General features: G+C 40.1%; 1 protein-coding gene across 2 annotated transcripts in view; it reads left to right on the plus strand.

The window, feature by feature from the left end:
• Positions 1–22,772, plus strand: part of ANAPC1 (anaphase promoting complex subunit 1) — a 99,157-nt gene that overhangs the window by 34,821 nt on the left and 41,564 nt on the right. For both annotated transcript variants that reach the window (XM_055539294.1, XM_055539293.1), the window contains exons 19-29: positions 2,240–2,508; positions 5,449–5,540; positions 6,342–6,490; positions 9,933–10,011; positions 10,410–10,446; positions 10,528–10,598; positions 12,906–13,084; positions 14,832–15,046; positions 16,793–16,911; positions 18,153–18,424; positions 20,979–21,213. In XM_055539294.1, coding sequence (XP_055395269.1) covers positions 2,240–2,508; positions 5,449–5,540; positions 6,342–6,490; positions 9,933–10,011; positions 10,410–10,446; positions 10,528–10,598; positions 12,906–13,084; positions 14,832–15,046; positions 16,793–16,911; positions 18,153–18,424; positions 20,979–21,213 — 1,717 coding nt within the window. The remainder of the gene's footprint in view (positions 1–2,239; positions 2,509–5,448; positions 5,541–6,341; positions 6,491–9,932; positions 10,012–10,409; positions 10,447–10,527; positions 10,599–12,905; positions 13,085–14,831; positions 15,047–16,792; positions 16,912–18,152; positions 18,425–20,978; positions 21,214–22,772) is intronic.

Genomic DNA, 22,772 nt, shown 5'->3' on the forward strand with positions numbered 1-22,772 from the left:
ATTTCCATTGTTTCTCCATCTATTTCCCATGAAGTGATGGGACCAGATGGCATGATCTTAGTTTTCTGAATGTTGAGTTTGAAGCCACCATTTTCACTCCTCTTTCACTTCATCCAGAGGCTCTTTAGTTTTTCTTCACTTCCTACCATAAGGGTGGTGTCATCTGCATATCTGAGGTTATTGATACTTCTCCCGGCAATCTTGATTCCAGCTCGTGCTTCTTCCAGCCCAGCGTTTCTCATGATGTATTCTGAATATAAGTTAAATAAGCAGGGTGACAGTATACAGCTTGATGTACTCCTTTCCCTATTTGGAACCAGTGTGTTGTTCCATGTCTGGTTCTAACTGTTGCTTCCTGACCTGCCTGCAGATTTCTTGGAGGCAGGTCAGGTGGTCTGGAATTTCCATCTCTTTCAGAATTTTCCACGGTTTGTTGTGATCCACACAGTCAAAGGCTTTGGCATAGTCAATAAAGCACAAGTAGATGTTTTTCTGGAACTCTTGCTTTTTCGATGATCCAGCGGATGTTGACAATTTGATCTCTGGTTCCTCTGCCTTTTCTAAATCCAGCTTGAACATCTGGAAGTTCACGGTTCATGTACTGTTGAAGCCTGGCTTGGAGAATTTTGAGCATTACTTTATTAGCATGTGAGATGAGTGTAATCGTGAGATAGTTTGAGCATTCTTTGGCATTGCCTTTCTTTGGGATCGGAATGAAAACTGACCTTTTCCAGTCCTGTGGCCACTGCTGAGTTTTCCAAATATGCTGGCATATTGAGTGCAGCACTTTCACAGCATCATCTTTCAGGATTTGAAATAGCTCAACTGGAATTCCATCACCTCCACTAGCTTTGTTCATAGTGATGCTTCCTAAGGCCCACTTGACTTCGCATTCCAGAATATCTGGCTCTAGGTGAGTGACCACACCATCGTGATTATCTGGGTCGTGAAGATGTGTTTTGTATAGTTCTTCTGTGTATTCTTGCCACCTCTTAATATCTTCTGCTTCTGTTAGGTCCAGTCCATTTCTGTCCTTTATTGAGCCCATCTTTGCATGAAATGTTCCCTTGGTATCTCTAATTTTCTTGAAGAGATCTCTAGTCCTTACTGTTCTATTGTTTTCCTCTATTTCTTTGCATTGATCACTGAGGAAGGCTTTCTTATGTCTCCTTGCTATTCTTTGGAACTTTGCATTCAAATGGATATATCTTTCCTTTTCTCCTTTGCTTTTCGCTTCTCTTCTTTTCTCAGTTATTTGTAAGGCCTCTTCAGACAACCATTTTGCTTTTTTGCATTTCTTTTCTTGGGGGTGGTCTTGATCCCTGTCTCCTGTACAGTGTCACTCTACAGACGGACATCACCAGGTGGTCAATACTGAAGTCGGATTGATTATATTCTTTGCAGCCAAAGATGGAGAAGCTCTATATAGTCAGCAGAAACAAGACCAGGAGCTGACTGTGGCTCATATCATGAACTCCTTATTGCCAAATTCAGACTTAAATTGAAGAAAGTAGGGAAAATCACTAGACCATTCAGGTATGACCTAAATCAAATCCCTTACGATTATACAGTGGAAGTGAGAAATAGGTTTAAGGGACTAGATCTGATAGAGTGCCTGATGAATTATGGATGGAGGTTCATGACATTGTACAGGAGACAGGGATCAAGACCATCCCCCAAATGAAGTAGAAACTAAAATAGACTCAATAGTTGTAAAGTGTAGTATAGTTCAAATATAAAATTCAGTTGCTTGTTTGGCATGTTACTGGCCTCAGCATCTTGTCAACATGGAAATACATGTATATCAGCTGGATTCAAGTAGACCTCTCCTCTTACCCAAACCCAAATCAGTCTAGTGGTCCCTACACCTGCCTGTCTACACTTCTAGGCTTTCCTTTTCTTGTGGCCCATGAGACATTGCCAAAATAATATTAAATTTTTCTCTTTCAATCTCTGCTTAAGTAGTAGAATTCTTCTACTAAAGTCTCTTCCTTAAAAGGGTATGATTCAAGTGGTTTTTAAAGGTGGCTTGTCTTAATATTTATTCCTGGCACTTGGAAATTGCTTAGCTGTTAGGTATTGGTTTCAATTTTTCAGCATGGTGGTTTTTTTTTTTTTAATAATGTTAACAACTTAATGTGAAAATGGAACTTGAGTTGTTTTACGTGAATTTGATCTTCTTTTTTAATGGTGACATTACAATTATTTAGAAAGTTAATATCCTTTTTATTCTTCTTAGGACTGGGAATATTTACTAAATTCAGACTACCACCAGAATGTTGAGCGTCATCTCTTGAACAGATCTTTGTGTTTGAGTCCTTTGGAAGTTTCACAGATGAAAGATGAGGATTTTTCCCAGAATCTCAGTTTGGACTCTTCTACACTTCTCTTCACTCACATACCTGCAATTTTTTTTGTTCTTCACCTGGTCTATGAAGAGCTCAAGTTGAACACTCTAATGGGAGAAGGGGTTCGTTCACTTGTTGAACTTCTCGTCCAGTTGGCAAGGTAAATATTGTTTATAGATTAGAAATTTCAAAAAGGTCATTAGGTGACTTAATTCTTGGCCATGAATGTCAAATAGGAACCTTGCAAATAAATTTCTGAATTTTGCCTTCTCAACAAAAAGGAGCATTTTCCATAAGCCACAGAACTGTTTGAAGGGATCCATTGTGTAAGGGCCATGGGTCAGGCTGGGGTTGCAGGGTTTTGTCCTCAGATGAGTGGAAAAGGCACAAGAGTGTGTTACACAGTGAGGATAACCTGCTTGGCTTTCATTTTGACACCATGATTGTGGTGGAAAGTCTATAATGACACCTGCTGTTTTTATAATGATGCCTTAGATTCAAATAGTGTTTCAAAGTGAAAGTTGCTCAGGCATGTCCGATTCTTTGTGACCCCATGGACCATAGAGTCCATGGAATTCTCCAGGCCAGAATACTGAAGTGGGTAACCTTTCCCTTCTCCAGAGGATCTTCCCAACCCAGGGATCAAACCCAGGTCTCCCGCATTGCAGGCGGATTCTTTACCAGCTGAGCCACAAGAGAAGCCCGAGAATACTGGACTGGGTAGCCTATCCCTTCTCCAGAGGATCTTCCCGACCCAGGAATCGAACTGGAGTCTCTTGGGTTTTAAGCAAATTCTTTACTAACCGACCTGTCATGATTTAAACTAACAAAACTGTACTTTACATGTAGAAATTGTCAAATTAGGTATTACAATCCCTGTTCCAGTGATGAGGAAACATGCTTAAGTTTTGGGGGGAAAAACTTTTTTTTTTTTAGTGTGGACCAATAAAAAAAATTTTTATTTATTTATTTATTTTTGGCTATGGTGGGCCTTCGTTGATGCTCGAGCTTTTCTCTAGTTGTGGCAAGTGGAAGCTACTCTCAATTTGCTGTGCGGGCTTCTCATTTTGGGGGCTTCTCTTATTGTGGGGCCTGGGCTCTAGGTGTGTGGGCTTCAGTAGCTGAGGCCCCTGGGCTCTGGAGCACAGGCTCAATAGTTGTGGTGCACAGGCTTATTTGCTCTGCAGCATGTGGGATTTTCCTGCACCAGGGACGGAACCTGTGTTTCCTGCATTGGCAGGCGGATTCTTTACCACTGAGCCACCAGGGAAGCCTCTCAAGTTTGTTTTTAAGAACAGGTGCCATTTACTAGATGTTGGTTCTCTTTGCTGGTCCTTGGTTGTCCCAGTCTTGTCTTCCCTGTTTCTTTCAGGCTCTTGTAGTGGATCCACAATAAGACTGTTCTGATGGTATTTTTTTTTTTTTCTTTTCTTTTTTTTTTTAGTTTAATTTAATTTTATTTTTTAACTTTACAATACTGTATAGGTTTTGGCATTTATCAAAATGAATCTGCCACAGGCATACACGTGTTCCCCATCCTGAACCCTCCTCCCTCCTCCCTCCTCCCTCCCCATACCATCCCTCTGGGTCGTCCCAGTGCACCAGCCCCAAGCATCCAGTATCATGCATCGAACCTGGACTGGCGACTCGTTTCATATATGATATTATACATATTTCAATGCCATTCTTCCAAATCATCCCACCCTGTCCCTCTCCCACAGAGTCCAAAAGACTGTACTATACATCAGTGTCTCTTTTGCTGTCTCGTATACAGGGTTATTGTTACCATCTTTCTAAATTCCATATATGTGCGTTAGTATACTGTATTGGTGTTTTTCTTTCTGGCTTACTTCACTCTGTATAATAGGCTCCAGTTTCATCCACCTCATTAGAACTGATTCAAATGGATTCTTTTTAATGGCTGAGTAATACTCCATTGAGTATATGTACCACAGCTTTCTTATCCATTCATCTGCTGATTGACATCTAGGTTGCTTCCATGTCCTGGCTATTATAAACAGTGCTGTGATGAACATTGGGGTACACCTGTCTCTTTCATTTCTGGTTTCCTCAGTGTGTATGCCCAGCAGTGGGATTGCTGGGTCATAAGGCAGTTCTATTTCCAGTTTTTTAAGGAATCTCGACACTGTTCTCCATAGTGGCTGTACTAGTTTGCATTCCCACCAACAGTGTAAGAGGGTTCCCTTTTCTCCACACCCTCTCCAGCATTTATTGCTTGTAGACTTTTGGATCGCAGCCATTCTGACTGGTGTGAAATGGTACCTCATTTTGGTTTTGATTTGCATTTCTCTGATAATGAGTGATATTGAGCATCTTTTCATGTGTTTGTTAGCCATCTGATGGTGTTTTTAACAGTCTTTTCTAGCACCTTGTGTTTGGCACTGAACTCAAAATGTTTATACTTAGGTCTTGTTTGAGCCTTTGTGACCCTTGGTGATAAAGTTAAGTTTGAATTAAAATGCCAACCTCTGAGTTAAGGTTGTAGTATATTTTCTGATTTATGTTACTTTCCTTGAGATACTGAAATTCTTTTCTGAGACACAGCAGTTTTAATTGATGGTTAGTGTCTCTTAATGACAAGGCATTACTTTGAGGAAGATACTTTTGTAATGAAATGATTTTCAAACCCTAATCATGGCTCTTCGAAATAGGTAAAATTGGTATAATGTTTTATACTTTATAAGGTATTTCTCATACATATTATTTAATCTTAAAAGCTTGAGGGTGAGTTGACTGGTGTTTCACCATTTTCTAGAAGAAAAATTACTGAGATTCAGAAAGTTGACTTCCTGAAGGTCACACAGCTAATAAATTAACAGAGGAGAAATTGGACCACAGATTTCCCAGTAATTTTACCCTCAAAATTAATCTAGCAGAAGGACTTTTGGTTGCATTTGTCATACTAGGCACTTTAAAGTCCAGAAATAAAATACAGAGACTCTAGATTGTGGTTGTCTTCTTTCTCCTAAGTAAATGTTTTAAATTAAAAAGGTCAACTGATGAGTCTTGTTAACTGTTTGGGAGGAGAATGCCATAATACCTTGCTTGTTAATTCCTTTTATATGTTCCATTGTTTTAGGGACCTAAAATTGGAGCCTTACATAGATCATTACTATAGAGACTACCCAGCACTTGTCAGAACCACTGGACAGGTGTGTGCGATTGACCAAGGTAAGTGTTTTGCTATTAAAGAGTTTTCTCAACAGTGTACTGACCTTTGCTTGTGTTTTTCTTGGTAAATAGCAGAGGATATATTTCTTACTGTTAACCTCTAAATCAGGGGTAGTGTCTTTCCACCAGGCAGATTTTAGTTTGTAGTGTTTGATCTCTGACTTGCAGTAAGCCATAGCTTCTTCAGTGTGGGGGGTTTGGGGGTGGATTTTACTCATCCCCAAGGTTCTGCCTTGCAAAAGCTTAGAGCTTCCAGTGCCAAGGATGCTTTGCTATCCTTTGTGGTCCAGTTAGTAACCACCCACTGTGTGCTATTTTAGTTAATTAAACTAAAAATTCATTTCCTCAGTTGCCCTGGCCACATTGCAAGTGCTCAGCGGTCATATGGGGCTGGTGTTTGCCGTATTGAACAGTACAGATACAGAACAGTTTCATAACCATTGTATTGTCTTAGACCCTGAGTTAAACGGACTCTAGATTGGGGCCCAGTTGTTAAAACAGAGCAGAATTCTGGATGTCTTGTCTTTTCTCATCATTAGAGTTAGGGCAGAAAATTTTGGTGACATTCTTTATATGCCTTGAACATAAGAATTTGCTAAATTTCCATCCAGGATCGGATAAAATATAAGTTAAATTCCACATATGTAATCAGATACTTACTGTGGCAGGAAACATGAAGCATTTTGGAGAATATGGAAAAAATGTTACTCTGATTGTTTTCAAATGACAGGCATTGTTGATTATCTTTCCTCTGAATTAAAACAGTATAGTTTTAGTGTATTCTTGCATCTTTTTCTGAAGGTCAAACGGGATCTATGCAGTACCCGTCATTTTTCACTCCTGAGCCACCTAGTATTTATCAGTGGGTGAGCTCCTGTCTGAAGGGGGAAGGAGTGCCCCCCTATCCTTACCTCCCCGGAATATGTGAACGTGGCAGACTTGTAGTCTTGGTATGTATTCAGTGTGTTGCCAAACTTGTTTGTTTTTTTCTTTTTAACTTTCAATGTAATGTAAAAAATTATCATATAGAAAAATTACCCCCCCCCCCCCATTTTGTGTATTGCTCTGTGGATTTCAATAAATGTTGAGTTCATGTAATCCCTCCCATAATTAGAATTCAGAATGGTTCTATCAACCCTCTCAGAAAATTCCCTCCTGCTTTTGAGACTCATTCAAGTATTGCTGTAGCAGCAGTTCATTGCACTTAATTGCTGAGTGTTGGCTATACATTGTATAGATATATATATCCCATTGCTTTATCCATTCATCCACTGAACATACTTGAGTTGACTCCAGTTTTTAAGCAGTTATGAATACAGCTGCTGTAGACATTCAAGTCTAGGTTTCTGTGTGAACAAAAGTTTTCATTTCTCTAGGGTAGGTACCCAGAGGTGGGATTGATGGCCATATAGCAAGTATATATAAGTTTAATATATTTAAGAAACTGTAAGCTTTTTTTCAGAGTCTCTGTTATTGTCATTGTTGTTCAGTTGCCAAGTTGTGTCCAACTATTTGCGACCCCATGGACTGCAGCAGGCCAGGCTCCTCTGTCTTTCAATGTCTCCCAGAGTTTGCTCAAATTCATGTCCATTGAGTCAGCGATGCTATCTAACCATCTTATCCTCTGCCACCCTCTTCTCCTTTTGCCTTCTTCCCAGCATCAGAGTCTCTTCCAGTGAATTGGCTCTTTGCATCAGGTGGCCAAAGTATGGGATCTTCAGCTTCAGCATCAGTCCTTCCAATGAATATTCAGGGTTGATTTCCTTTAGGATTGACTGGTTGGACCTTCTTGCAGTCCAAGGCACTCTCAAAAGTCTTATCCATCACCACAATTCAAAAGCATCGTTTCTTTGGTGCTCAGCCTTCTTTATCGTCAGACTTTCACAGCTGTACATTACTAATGGAAAAACCATAGCTTTGACTATACGACCTTTGTTGGCAAAGTAATGTGTCTGCTTTTTAATACACTGTCTACGTTTGTCATAGCTTTTCTTCCAAGAAGGAAGCATTCATTAATTTCATGTATCTGTATTTCCACCATCAGTGTGTGAGCGTTCCAATTTCCCTGCATGCATTCTGGTCAGTGTTTGGTATTGTCGTGATTTGTAAATTTTCTCATTATAGATGTGCAGTAATAACTTATTGTGGTTTAAATTTGCATTTTCTTAATGGCTAGTGATATTTTGAATGTGCCTACATAGGAGGTTTTGTCAGATACATGGGTTTGAAGTATTTTCTCCTGTGGTTTGTCATGTCCTGTTGTTCTCTTAACGCTTCCTTTGTGGAGCACAGATGTTTAATTTTTATCCAGCCAGTTTATCCACTTTTTTCTGTATGGATAGTGCATTTGGTGTCATGTCTATGAACTCATTATCCAAATCAGGAAGATTTTCTTCTGTTTTTGTCCAGAAATTTTACAGTTTTATATTTAGATCCACGATCCATTTTGTTAATTTTTTTAAAATCAGATGTGAGGTTTATGTTGAAATTTTTATTCCATTTGAATGATCAGTTTTTTTTTAACATCAATTGTTGGGAACACTATTGTTTCTCTTTTGCCCTTTTTCAGAAATAAGTTGACATATTTGTAGGTCTGTCTCTGGACTTTTTATTCTAGTCCATTGGTCTATGTTGTGGTCCACACACTCTTGATTACTGTAGCTTTATAGTCAGTCTTAAAATTGGTTAGTGTGACTCTTCCTTCCATTACTTTCCTTTTTAAAAATTATTCTAGCTATTTTAATTCCTTTGCCTTTTCCTTTAAATTTTACAATTGGCTTGTCCATAGCTACAAAAAATCCTACTTGAAATTTTTTTAAAGAAATAATTTTTATTTAAAAAAATTAACCCAACGTTATTAATACATAGTTAATCCAAGATCAGAGCTGATTCAGATAGAACCAAAGGGTGTCGATAAAGGTAAGTTCCTTCACAATAACGTCCCTTGGTCCCCTTATACTGGAGTAGCCTGCCGAGAGGTCTTCTGTGGACCTTTCTTGAGATGGGGCTTTCCCAGGCTTATAGGAGAACCAGATCTTTTGTCTCCTGTCTCATATATCACTGGACTAGGTAAATGTTCTTGCTCCCCACCTGCTCCTCCTGTACTCTACGTTCTGCTTCCTTCATGTTGAGAAAGGCTTCAGTACCTGCCACGGCTCTGAAATAGACATGCAGAATGGTGATTCTGGTTTTTTTAAAAAAAAAATGATAAAATATATATAACATAATATTATTTTAATTGTTTTTAAGTGTACGATTCAGTGGCAGTCAGTCCATTCACAGTGTATTAAGAGCAGCGCAATACTTTTTCATTCCTTGACGCTTATGTGGAAACATTTAGGTGAATTCACCAGATACGTTGGTTCTGTACAACTCCGCTAAAATGGGGTAGACTCAGTGTTATAGCTACCCAAGAGGGAGCCAGAGATATATGAATAAGCCAAAGGCGTTCCGTGTCCAGCTTACACTAGTCAACTTACAAATATTCGTGTTATATCATACCTTTCTTAGATACGATGTCAGCGACTTTCAGGAGCCTATCGTTTGTAGTGTCTATACTGGTTTAGAGTTAGGACTTGAAGACCCTCCAGCATTGTGCTGAGATTTTGATACGATCGTGCTGCCACTTTCTTTCCAAAAAAAAGCTGTAGGTGCAGATCTTAGTGGTAATAGCAAACACTCAAAGAACTTTGAAGGCTGAAGTGGAGAAGGGCCTAGAGGAGTAGAGAGTTAGGGTTTACCTCACTCCAAGTTGGGGCGCTAGTGGTAAAGAGCCCCCCTGCCAGTGCAGGATACCTGAGAGACCTAGGTTCAATCCCTAGGTCGGGATGATCCCCTGGAGGAGGAAATGGCAACCACTCCAGTATTCTTGCTTGGAGAATCCCATGGACAGAGGAACCTTGTGGGGTACAGTCCCTAGGGTCACAAAGAGTCAGACATGACTGAAAGGACTCAGCATCCACTCAACACAAATGACCCAAATGTCAATCAGTTTGTAAGTAGATACGCAGAGGTTGGTACATATTTCTAATGGAATACCCCTCAGCAGTGAAAAGAAAGAAACTGCTGATACACACAGTAATGTGGATGAATCTCACAGAACTGCTGAGTTAATGAAATAGGACACAGAAGGCAACATGTTCTGTGACTCCATTTGCATGATATTGAACAAGAAGCAAAATACAGGAAGAGAAAAAAGATGCGTTATTTATTCCCAGTAATTCCCAAGGGCACTTTCTGGTGTGATGCAAGCATTCTGTGTCCTGACTGTGGTTATATGATTGTATAACGTTTGTCAAAACACAGAGCTCTGTATCTAAAATGGGCTAATTTTCCTGTCTGTGCTTATGCCTCAAGAGTTTAAAAAATAATGTTAAGTTTCTCCTTATGCAGAGTATTGCACTCTACATACTTGGTGACGAAAGCTCTCTTTCTGATGAATCCTCACAGTATTTATCCAGAATAAGTATAGGTAAGTCTGTCTAACATTAGGCTTCCCCAAACAAATTTTTATAGATGTCGGTATCAGAGTTGAAAGAAAAAAATTAAAACTTTTCTAAGTGTACTTCAGGTGCCGTGTCTTGCTTCATTTTAGAGGTGACAAAATCGCACAGTTCTAGTCTTGAGTCCACAGTTCACTTTCAGAGACCAAGATTACTTAAAATCTGACAAACTACATTTTCAATTTGTCTAAAAAGGGCTGTTTTAGCCCCAGGGAAATGATTATATTTTCCAACCTGCCAGAGTACTGCTTATTTTATTGTTTTTTAGGAGTTCTTTATCTGTAATTTTTCTTTCCAAATGTCTTCTATATGTTGCCTGCTTTCTTTACCAGGATAACTATCAAAATAAAGTTTTGTTCTGTTTTAGCTCCCCCGAAGCCACAAGCAGAACAAGAGGAGAGCAGGTGACTTTTATTCAGTTTGTACTTTTACACTGTCTGTTTCACGACTTCATGTCTAACAGCCTCGTGTTTGTTCTCTTGCAGGTTTAGTTTCAGGCATTCTGCGTCGGTTTCTAGCCTGGGTGAGAGATTAGTTGTCTGGATGACTAATGTAGGTAAGGTCTTCTTTGTTACCTTTCATGTGTCTTTGAAATCCCTTCCTTGGACTGCTCTTCCTAACCAGGCCCTGTGTCCTCAGAGCTCGCTAGAGCTGGGAGGCATGAGAAGGCAGGGCCTCTGGCTCTACAGCAGGATCCCACAGGGTTGAGATGATGGCCTCCTGAGCCACCCTTTCTTTGCCTGACGGTCTCACAGCTTCCCTCTACTAATATCTTGGGTACCAGCCTTTTCTCCTTTGGTGGGTGGAAAATCTTTGTCTTTCCTCTGAGACCAGTAGAGGCTGTGGCTTTGTAGAGTGGCCCCAGAATGGAGAATGCTAATCACTACACATTCAGATTTGAAGCTGTTAAATACTCAGATACCAGAAATGATTATTTCTGGCAAAATCTAGAAGTAATGTGTGTATATCTTAAAGTATGCTTTTGAATGATACAGGCCAGGGATTTTATGCACCAAGAGGCAGATTCACCTGGGACAAGGGAAAGGAAGGCAAAGAGTTTATTCTCTCTTCCTAAAGATTGTGCCTTTGGGTTTTAAGCTGAGTAAACTACCAAAACTTTCTATAAAAATGAACTAAAATGTTTCAAAAATATTAACAATATGAAAACATAAAAAATGAGGATGTTATAAAATAGTATGTTGAAAGTAGTGCTTTAATGAATATTACAAGAGGTTTCTGAATTCTTATTTAGAGAATATTCTAAATGACTTGAGTTTTTCACTCTTCTTTTTTGTTATGCTTCCTTGAAAATTCCAGTAATTGTCATGTAGTATTACCAATAAGATACTTATGCTGAAAAATATTGGATGAGTTCTATTCATTTGTATATTACATAGCATTTAGTATAACTGTCATTCTCAAATAAGGTAACATTTTTACCTCTGTAATTAACCAATTTTCTATGTTAATAAATACTGTAAAATATTATAAAATTTAGAAAATAGTTTCAGAAAAAACCTGAGGCTGTGAAAAATTTTTAAATGAAATATGGTATATATACAGGACAGTATATGAAATGTGTTTAGAGAATCATAGTGAAATGAGCAGTGATGTCCTGGTCGCCCACTATTAGAAATAAAGCATTGTCAGTGTAGTAGAAAGCCCTGCGGGTCTCGTCCTGTATGTCCTTCTCTCACACGCCTTACTGCTACAGGTAACCATTGATGCAGCACCCATCCTAAATTTTGTGTTACCGTCTGCCATTTGTTTTTATCACCTTCATATATTACTTAGTATTGTATGTTTTTTAACTTTATGTAGCTCAGTGTAGATATATGTTTTTTACTACCTTATTTTCCTCAATATTATTTACAGATTCATCCATGTTGACTCACGTAGCAGAAGGTCATTCATTCATTTTCACTGCTATATAATCTACGGCTTGGATATATCACGACTTATTTATCTGTTCTGTTGATGATGGAAACTGGACTCTTTCCTGACTTACCATTTTTTGCCATAATGAACGATTGCTAATGAATATTTTAATGCTTATGTCCTTGTTCCCTGGGCGCGAGTTTCTGTATGGCTACTGACGGGCTGTAAGGGTGAACCTGACTATACCTGTGTTTTCCAAGGTGGTTGGTCCCGTATACACCACCATCCTCTGTGGAAGACAATTACTGTTGCTCTGTGTAGTTGCCAACACTTAATATTGAAGGCGATGGCACCCCACTCCAGTACTCTTGCCTGGAAAACCCCATGGACGGAGGAGCCTGGTAGGCTGCAGTCCATGGGGTCACTAAGAGTCAGACACGACTGAGCGACTTCCCTTTCACTTTTCACTTTCATGCATTGGAGAAGGAAATGGCAACCCACTCCAGTGTTCTTGCCTGGAGAATACCAGGGACGGGGGAGCCTGGTGGGCTGCCGTCTCTGGGGTCGCACAGAGTCGGACACGACTGAAGCGACTTAGCAGCAGCAGCAGTATTGATTGACTCTATATATGTCTGTTAGATGAGTATGAATTTTCATTTCCTTGTGGTTTTACTTTGCATCTCCCTGATCACTCATTGGACAGAGCATCTTTTCGTATGTTTATTGACCATTTGTGTTTCCTCTTAGGGAAGTGTCTTTTTGTCCTTTGATTTTCCTCTTGGATTGTTTATGCTTTTTTCTTCAAAGTCTTTAGGAATTTTTTTCCCCCCTAAAGAATACTCATGTCAAGATGCTGGTCTGGTAGCAGAATGAATACAATTGGTTTCTTGCTATTTGTTAGGGTAGAGTTTACTAACTTTATTCGGAGGATTGGGACAGTGGTTAAGTCTGACTGAAGAATTTTCTCTTTTCCCTCCGTCACAAGGTTTCACTTTAAGAGACTTGGAAACGCTTCCCTTTGGAATAGCTCTTCCCATCCGAGATGCGATTTATCACTGTCGGGAGCAGCCTGCTTCAGACTGGCCGGAAGCTGTCTGCCTCTTGATTGGACGTCAGGATCTTTCCAAGCAGGCCTGCGAAGGAAACTTGCCCAAAGGAAAATCTGTGAGTATCAGGAAAGTCCATGTTCAGTTTTAGCCTCAGTAGACTTAGAGTAGAGCCTCCCTCCATTTTCCTTTAAGAATTTTTGCAGGTGTATGTATCAGATGATCTTTTATCATATGCTAGATAGATATGCTTTAAACAGGGTAAATTGTATTCACTGTAGATTGAACTTGGAAATAGGTTTGTGAACGCTCTCTCTTACCTGCACCTTTCGTTGCCTTGAGTCAGGACAAGTGTTGAGTCAGTAGACAGCTTCCATGACTGATTCCCTGCTTGTACCACGTTAGTAATTAACTGCTGCTGCTCTTTAGTTGCTAACTTGCTGTTGAGTTGGCGACCCCATGGACTGTAGTCCACAAGGCTCCTCTGTCCATGGGATTCTCCAGGCAAGAACACTGGAGTGGGTTGCCATTTCCTACTCCAGGGGTTTGTCCCTTCCCAGTGATTGAATCCATATCTCCTGCATTGGCTGGCAGATTCTTTACCACTGAACTGCCAGGGAAGCCCACATCTATCTTTTAATCTGCACTTAAGTAAGAAGTTTTAGGTGAATTAGTGTTTGTCTTATTTTAAACAGAAAACCAAAATTTTTTTGTTAATAATATGATTATCTTTCCCTCAACCAAGATTAAGTTGTTAGCATTTAGACCTCTTTTGTTACTATGAATGAGACCATCATTAGCCTTAAAGCCAAATGATACTGATAATCGTTTATCTGTATTTATATGTCCTTTTAAGTAATTCTGGCTAAATTCAGTTTGTTCAGTTACTTGAGGTTACATTTTGTAACTCGTCTCAAATTTATCAGCTGTTTGGGTCTATATTTTATTGCTGACTCACCAATTGGAATATAGTTTCTTTTAAAATTAGATATTCCATAGAAATTATAATAAATTTTTAGCATCTAAAGTCAGACTGATTTTTAGTCATATCTTCCAGTATTCTTTTTCCTGGTTAATGTTGCTTCCACATTAAATGTTGCAAGATTTTAGCCTTTCATCTAGGAATTAATATTTTGTGAAAGGAGTAGAAAACTGAGAGAAAACAAGATTTCTGCTATTTCTTCTGTTCTGAAGTCTGATTGAATCATTTGGCCTGGGAAGTTAAAGCACATGCTGAGCTTATGAGGACAGAATGATAAGCAGGCAGTTAACTCTCCTCACTTGTTTTGTTGCATTTAATTCCTTTCCTTTTAAGAAACATACTTGGAACATACTTAGGACAAAAAAAGAAAAGGGAAAACCAACCATGATCCATTCTGTTTAAAGCACGGAAGTGAGAAAGTGTTAGTCGGACCTCCTCCAGCCCTTGGTTGATACCTTTCCAGGTGGTTTTCTTCTGCTAATTAAAGACAGTATTTAAATTGGTGTCAGTTCTTTAGTAACATTGTGTGGAGTTAATCTTCTGTTGCCAGTAATATGTTTCCTCTTCAGAATATTTAGAATATAGTTTGATTTTTATAATTTATTTAGAATATTCCTTTCTGTGGGATCAGCCTCCTGACTATTACTCTAAGTTGAAAGCTTTCCCCTTGGCTGAGTAAAGAATCTTTCCAAGTAGGCAATACAATTAAAGATTTCTAGGTAGGAGCCCCGTATGCCCGGGGAACCTGGGCCAGCCCTGCTTTGGCGTATGCTTTTTGTTTGTGTTGATGTAGACTTCGTACCTCGCCCTGTGCGTTCTTATGTTCAACAAATGCGTGTTGGTTGGTTTTTAAGTTAGTATTACAACCAAGTCTGTTACTCAGGTGCTCTCATCAGATGTTCCTTCAGGAACAGAAACAGAGGAGGAGGATGATGGCATGAATGACATGAATCAGGAGGTGATGTCGCTAATATGGAGTGAAGACTTACGGGTGCAGGACGTGCGAAGGCTTCTCCAGAGTGCACATCCTGTCCGCGTCAATGTGGTGCAGTACCCAGAGCTCAGTGACCACGAGTTCATCGAGGAGAAGGAGAACAGGTGAAGGCAAACATCAGCTGCCGGAATTTAAGTAAAAATTACTGAATGCTGCCGCAGTTTGTTCAGCTGGAAGAACAGGCACGACGGTAGCATTCATTCACACCTCACAGGGCTGCTCAGGAATCAAGTGGGCTGTTTGTGCCTAGTGCTTAGAGCACTGCTGGGCACATCGTGGAGCTCAGTGCCGTCAGGCATTTTTGTTATCCGAGGTCATTGATTTTATGATGCTGATCTTTTTTTTTAACCTTTTCACATTTCTGAAATCAGATTATCTGTCAGTCTGTGGGTGTCTGTAGGTGTTACGGTTTAGTTGGCAGTGCTTTTTCTTTCTTAGAACCTCATGAAATAGTGAGGCATCTTAAAATCAGCTGCATCTTAAATGGAAGGGGTATACTGGTTTTGTTTTCATTATTATAATTTTGTGGATTATGTATTCTGTTTCTGCTAAAAATGTTATGGGATGTAGCATTCTGGCCTAATTCTGAATTTTCCTGATTACAAATTACTGTGGGGCAGTGTTCTCGTAAAGAGTCATCTTAATACAGTGAAGTGTTCCTCCCCAGTGAATGAGAAAAGCAGGTATATATATTTACAATAAGGGAGAGAGCATGCCTGTGAATAGCTTTGTCTGCAGAGACAGTTTTAGCTTCTTGTTAGCCTCAGAAAGGATATTTCTGTGTCTTCAGATTTAGCATGTAGTATTTCCTGGATATAAATGCTCCTACTTCCACAATTTCTGTTTGATGCCACTTATTTTAACATAGAAGCAAGTTAAAAAGTAGTAGATTAGTTTCAAAGTATAGCCTGGAAAAGGAAATGGCAACCCACTCCAGTATTCTTGCCTGGGAAATCCCTTGGACAAAAGAGCCTGGCAGGGCTTCAGTCCTAAAAGAGTGAGATAAACAAGAGTGACTAAACAAAAACGTAGCCTGTAGAAGCTATTTTAACCTTGAACGTAGTTGACATAGTGCTATTAGTTCCATAAATCCTGGCCATCGAGTAGATGAAATGACTTCATGTTCAGGGGACACCATGAAATCCATTCACCTCCAAAACAAGGAGTTTTTTTTCTCCTGTGTGCAGGCCTTGGAGGTGGCAGTAGGGCTGTGTTCACAAAAAGGATGAGAGGAGGGTCCCAGCTAAACTGGCAATAGCACAGTTAGGAAACCCGACAAATCCTGTGTTTGCCTCTGAGAGTGTTAGCATTATTTAAAGAAGAATTTTAGGTTTTTCTTTTTGAATACTTAGGGAGAGTTGGCTTCGTTTATAGAAAGCTGGTTTTAATTCAAAGTGAATATGAAACAGAAGGAACGTGTCTCCCTCTTAGAGTTTCTAATGGGAGTGCATGTGTACTTAGTTGCTCAGTTGTATCCAGCTGTTTGCAGCCCTTTGGTTGTAGCCCACCAGGCTCCTCTGTCCATGGGATTCTCCAGGCAGGAATACTGGAGTGGGTTGCCATGCCTTCCTCCAGGGGATCTTCCCGGCCCAGGGATTGAACCTGCCTCTCCTTTCATTGGCAGGAGGATTCTTTCCCTGCTAAGCCATAGAGGAAGCCCTCTAATGGGAGTCAGAGTATGAAAAAGAATAACCATGTTCAGATGATTGACCCACATCTTTGTAGGGATTTACTTTGATGTGGCTTCATCTTTCACAGCACTGCTGCTTTTAAAATATTCACTACAGATTACATTCCAGTTTGTCTGTTTAAATTTTTTTTTCACATGATGGCTTTAATTTTAATTATAGATTGCTCCAGTTGTGTCAGCGGACTATGGCTCTCCCAGTAGGACGAGGAATGTTCACCTTGTTTTCATACCATCCTGTTCCAACAGAACCGTTGCCTATTCCTAAGCTGAATTTAACTGGTATGTTAAACTCTGGGTCAGTAAGAAAGGAAAACTATTAATTATATGTTTAGTGGAGTTCTTTTTGCATTATCAGTATTGTGTCTTATGCGTGTGATGAACTGTCATTTTAGAAATTTTACTTGCTGTTTCATTATTAATCTCTCTGCCCTTTTTGAGAAAGTAAAAGTGTCTGTCATGAACTTGTCACCAATGTGGTACTCTCACAGACCAGCATTTGAGTTAGCTCTTAGGTACAGAAAGCAAATGGAGAATGCAAATATATTTTATTTTATGCTGTGTCTTTGTATGTGTATGTATGTGTATATAAACTTTTATAAATAAGACACTGTGCATCTAATTAAAATTTACATAACTTTCAGAACATGTTTGAAACCTCTAGTGAACTGTATAACTTTGTGCAGTGTTTAGAATATTTATTTTAACTATTCATCCATGACTTAAGCTATTATAGAACATTAAAAATATACAGAGAATTCAGTATTTGCAAGTACACAGTGTAGATTAGAATCAAAACACTCAAGAAAAGGAATTCATAGAGAGCCTAGCATTATGAACAGTTTTTGTGCTCTTTAGTAAGTTGACCATAGATTTAAATTTAGTGAATACTCTTTTCTGATTCACAGGGTGACTCAAGTGTATAAAATGATGTTTTTATATATAGGTATCTTTGAATGCAATTTGGAATTTTTACCAAAAGCATATAATTAGATTTCTATATATAGAGAGACATCTTGCCTGGAAAATCCCATGGACGGAGGAGTCTGGTAGGCTGCAGTCCATGGGGTCGCGAAAAGTCGGACACGACCGAGTGACTTCACTTTCACTTTTCACTTTCATGCATTTGAGGAGGAAATGGCAACCCACTCCAGTGTTCTTGCCTGGAGAATCCCAGGGATGGGGGAGCCTGGTGGGCTGCCGTCTCTGGGGTTGCACAGAGTCGGACACGACTGAAGTGACTTAGCATATACATAAGAGATAGAGCACATTTGTAAAGGTCTTTGTCTTTTTGAAAATACCATGTTTTCTTAACGTCTAGAGAGGAAGAGAAAAATAGGATGGTACATTTGAAATTATTATCATTGTTATCAATTTCATATTGAAATTATTATTCATGTAGCCCCAGATATTATGGGGCTAAGGGTTTTGAATGCAGCAAAGTGATCTTTGTTCTCAGAAATCAGTGTAACAATTTTGATTTTCTGAATTTTCACTCTCTGTTTTACATTTTGTTTGACTAGGGCGGGCCCCTCCTCGGAACACGACAGTGGACTTGAACAGTGGGAATATCGACGTGCCCCCCAACATGACCAGCTGGGCCAGCTTCCACAATGGCGTGGCTGCGGGCCTGAAGATAGCCCCTGCCTCCCAGATCGACTCGGCCTGGATCGTCTACAATAAGCCCAAGCATGCTGAGCTAGCCAATGAGTATGCTGGCTTTCTCATGGCCCTGGGCCTTAACGGGCACCTTACCAAGCTGGCTACTCTCAATATCCACGACTACCTAACCAAAGTGAGAACTCGTGCTGCTGGCTCCTGGCCTTGCTCCTCCCCCAGGGCTGTTACAGTAGCTCTTCAGGGTCCTGTGCGCTCTTCTTCAGTCATGTCCCTCTAAGTGCATTCTTCTCAGCAGGCAGAGAAATCCTTCTAAAGCGTAAATTGGAACAGATCACTTTCCTGCTCAAACTGTTTAGTGATCTTCCGTTGCTCTTAGTGTGCCTTTTGGGACCTGTGTGATCCTACTCACTTCTCCAACCTACTCTGTGCATTTCTTTCCTTTGCTCTTCACACTCCAACCGTAGGGCTTGACTGTTTTAGCTCCTCTGCAAACCAGACTCTCTCGTGGCCTAAAACGAGTGGTTTTTATTATATTCGCATTGTTGTTGTGCATCCATCACTACTGTTAAGTTTAGAACATCTTCGTCACCCCGTGAAGGAACCCCCTACCTCGTAGCAGTCAGCTGTTCCCCTCTCCCTCCAGCCTGACAAACTGCTCATCTACTTCTTGTCTCTGTGGATTTGCCAGTATGGACCTTTCATATAAATGAAACCAAACAGGTGGTCTCCTATGGCAGGCTTCTTTTGCTTACTGTAATGCTTTTCAAGTTTGTCCATGTTATATTAATACCATGCATTAGCTCATCATTCCTTTTTATTGCTGAGTAGATATTCATTGTATGGATAGACTTTATTTTCCATCCATCAGTTGATGGATATTTGAGTTTGTTCTGCTTTTTGACTGTTATCTGTAATACTACTATGAACATTTTGTGTGGATGAATGTTTTCGTTTTTCTTCGGTATATTTCTAGGAGTAGAATTGCTGAGTCATTTGGTAACTCTTTTAAAATTTTTTAAGAACTACCAAACTGTTTTCCAGGGTGGCTGCATCGTTTTATAATCCCACAAGCAATACATAAGGGTTCCAATTTCTGTCCGTTCTTGCCAACACTTGTTATCTGTCATTTTAATTTTAGTCACCTCAGTAGGTGTGAAGTAATATTTCATTGTGGTTTTGGTTTGCATTTATTTCCCTGATGGCTAATGATATTGAACATCTTTATATGTGCTCATTGGTCATTTATATGTTGTCTTTTGACTAATGTCTATTCAAATCCTTTGCTTAGTTTTAATTGGTTGAGTTATAAGAGTTCCTTATGTGTTCTGGATACCAGACCATTAACAGGTACATGATTTGCAAAATTTTCTCCCATTGTGCTGTCTCTTGGGTTGTCTTTTCATTTTCTGATAGTGTCTTTGAAGCACGAAAGCTTTTAATTTGATGAAATCTGGTTCATCTAGGCTTCCCAGGTGGCACAGTTGGTTAAGAATCTGCCTGCCAGTGCAGGAGATGCAAGAGATGTGGGTTTGATCCTTGGATCGGGAACATCCCCTGGAGGAGGAAATGGCAACCCACTCTAGTATTCCTGCCTGGAGAATCCCACGGCCAGAGGAGCCTGGCGGGCTACAGTCCGTAGGGTCACAGAGTCGGATATGTCTTAGCGACTAGACAGTGGCAACAACAACTCATCTATTTCTTCTTTGGTTGCTGTGCATTTGGTGTCTTGTCTAATCAGTTATTGCTTAACCCAAGGTCACTTGGGTGTATACTTGTTACGCAGATTTACACTTGTGCTTTTTAAGAGTTTTTTACTTTTATTTACATCTTGAAGTTTATGTTTAATGTAAGGAATTTCACTAAATGAAATTTCATTCTTTTGCAAGTGGCTCTACACACAGCACCTTTTTATGAAAAAAACTCTTCCCATTGAATTGTCTTGACACACTTGTCATGTGAGCATCATTATTTTTGAACCATCTTGGCATTATCTGCATATATTCCCTCACCTGACATCATTTTCTCTTACTTTCTAAATCTCAGTGACACCCATCCCCCAACTTTTGCCACTTTTCTTGGCTAATTTGTACTCATTCTATTGTAAGTTTACTATTTAGAGATTTCTAGTGATACCCGGGTTCCTCTTCATCTAAATTAGGCTCTGTTAGAATTAGACTCACAGACATAGACAACAGACTTGTGGTTGCCAAGGGGGAAAGGGGGAAGGAGAGAGATGGACGGGGAGTTTGGGGCTGGTAGATGCAAACTGTTACAGTTATAAGATAAACAACAAGGTCCTACTGTGTAGCACAGGGAACTATATCCAGTTTTGTGACATAGCCATAATGGAAAAGAATATAAAAAAGAATGTATATATGTGTATAACTGAGTCACTTTGCTGTACATCAGAGATTAGGCACAACACTGAATTGACTGTACTTCAATTAAAATAAATTAGGCTCTGTTAAAATATTCATGTAATCTTTACTTTTTCATTAAATGAGTTTTTAATAATATATATTTTTTAGCTTAACACATTTTCTCCCCCAAGGGCACTAACTTCATGAGAACAAGGACCATTTCTATTTACTTTGCTTATGTATTCTTGGAGCCTCTCATTGTGCCTGTCACATAAAAGTACTTAATAAAATTACTGGCAGAAAGTATTTTATGAAAGTTGCATATTTGTTTTGGTAGTGACTTATATCTCATTCTCTTTTCTGTCTTAGGGTCATGAGATGACAAGCATTGGACTGCTTCTTGGTGTCGCTGCTGCTAAACTAGGCACCATGGATATGTCAGTTACCCGGCTTCTTAGCATCCACATTCCTGCTCTCCTGCCCCCAACGTCCACAGAGCTTGATGTTCCTCACAATGTCCAGGTGGCTGCCGTGGTTGGCATCGGCCTTGTTTATCAAGGGACGGCTCACAGGCATACCGCGGAGGTCCTGTTGGCTGAAATAGGTAGGACTTCCATGCGCTGCGGTCTCATAAGTGTTTATTTCCCATTCCACAGGAGCCAGAGTAAAATGATAGTAAGATTGTAAGAATGAAGGAAAAAATAGTAGCTTTTGTAAGCATAGAATGAGCTGTACTACTAATAAAAAATTACAGATAGTGTTTTCCAAGGCTTGTGTTACTCTGCAGGTGGTTAGTCTGCATGCTCACTGTTTGCCAGCCCATCATTGCGCTCCCGTGGCCCCATTTAATGAGGTGGCCTGTGGTCTTTCTTTTTGGAAGGGAGTGTGCCATGCGGCTTGAGGGATCTCAGTTCCCTGACTAGGGATTGAACCCAGGACCCCAGTAGTGAAAGCACCAAGTCCTAACCTCTGGACCGCCCTGGAATTCCCGCCTGCGCTCTTAAAATCACACGTGAGCGTGCTGTTTATCTTGCTCTGTCTATGCCAGGCATTGTCCAGCAATGGTCTGCACTTAAAATTCAAAGTTGACTTGATCCCTGAAAGCACAGTGTTTATTCTCTTGGACAACAGCACTTCTAACAGAATGGGAGTGCTTGACTCCTCCTTTTCTCCTTTATGTACTAGTGGGTATGTTAGTGATGAGATTTAGTTTCTGTGTTTTCAGCTGAGTCTACGTTTTTTGGAAATGTGTCTTGGATGTTGTCATCTTTTTCTGACAAATAGAGATGCTCTTAGCATTATTAGTGCATTCAGTAATTTAGATATGTACGTACATGTTTCGTTCTGCCCTGTTCAGGATCTTCCTACGTGTATTTCAGGATAGCCACAAAATTGGCCCAGGCCTATTGGCTACAGGCTCTAGATCTATGGGTCTGATGCTCAGACTTCGCTCCAAATGACTTTTTCTGGGACCCAGACTGGAGGGTGTGCTGCTTTTGTGGTGATGACAGAAGGGCAAGTGGAGAACCAAATAATGGAGGCACATTTTACACCTTTGCTTATATTATGTCGGCCAGGCTCCTAGGTCAAAGCCAGTCAGGAGTGTTCATGTACACTAGGAGACTCTGTTGGGAGAGTGGATGTTTATACAGGAGTACTGCAGGGCAGGAACGAATTGGGATCAACCATGTAGTGTGCTATCAGTTCAATTCAGTTGCTCAGCTGTGTCCGACTCTTCGCGACCGCGTGGACTGCAAGGCCTCCCTGTCCTCACCAACTCCCGGAGCTTCCTCAAACTCATGTCCTTTGAGTCGGTGATGCCACCCAACCATCTCAACCTCTGTTGTCCCCTTCTCCTCCTGCCTTCAATCTTTCCCAGCCTCAGGGTCTTTTCCAATGAGTCAACTCTTTGCATGAGGTGGCCAAAGTATTGGAGTTTCAGCTTCAACATCAGTCCTTCCAACGAACACCCAGGACTGATCTCCTTTAGGATGGATTGGTTGGATCTTCTTGTGGTCCAAGGGACTCTCAAGAGTCTTCTTCAACACCACAGTTCAAAAGCATCAATTCTTCAGCACTCAGCTTTCTTTATAGTCCAGCTCTCACATCCATACATGACTACTGGAAAAACCATAGCTCTGAACAGATGGACCTTTGTTGGCA

Source organism: Bubalus kerabau, chromosome 11 (assembly GCF_029407905.1).
Source record: "Bubalus kerabau isolate K-KA32 ecotype Philippines breed swamp buffalo chromosome 11, PCC_UOA_SB_1v2, whole genome shotgun sequence".
Lineage (NCBI taxonomy): Eukaryota > Metazoa > Chordata > Mammalia > Artiodactyla > Bovidae > Bubalus > Bubalus kerabau.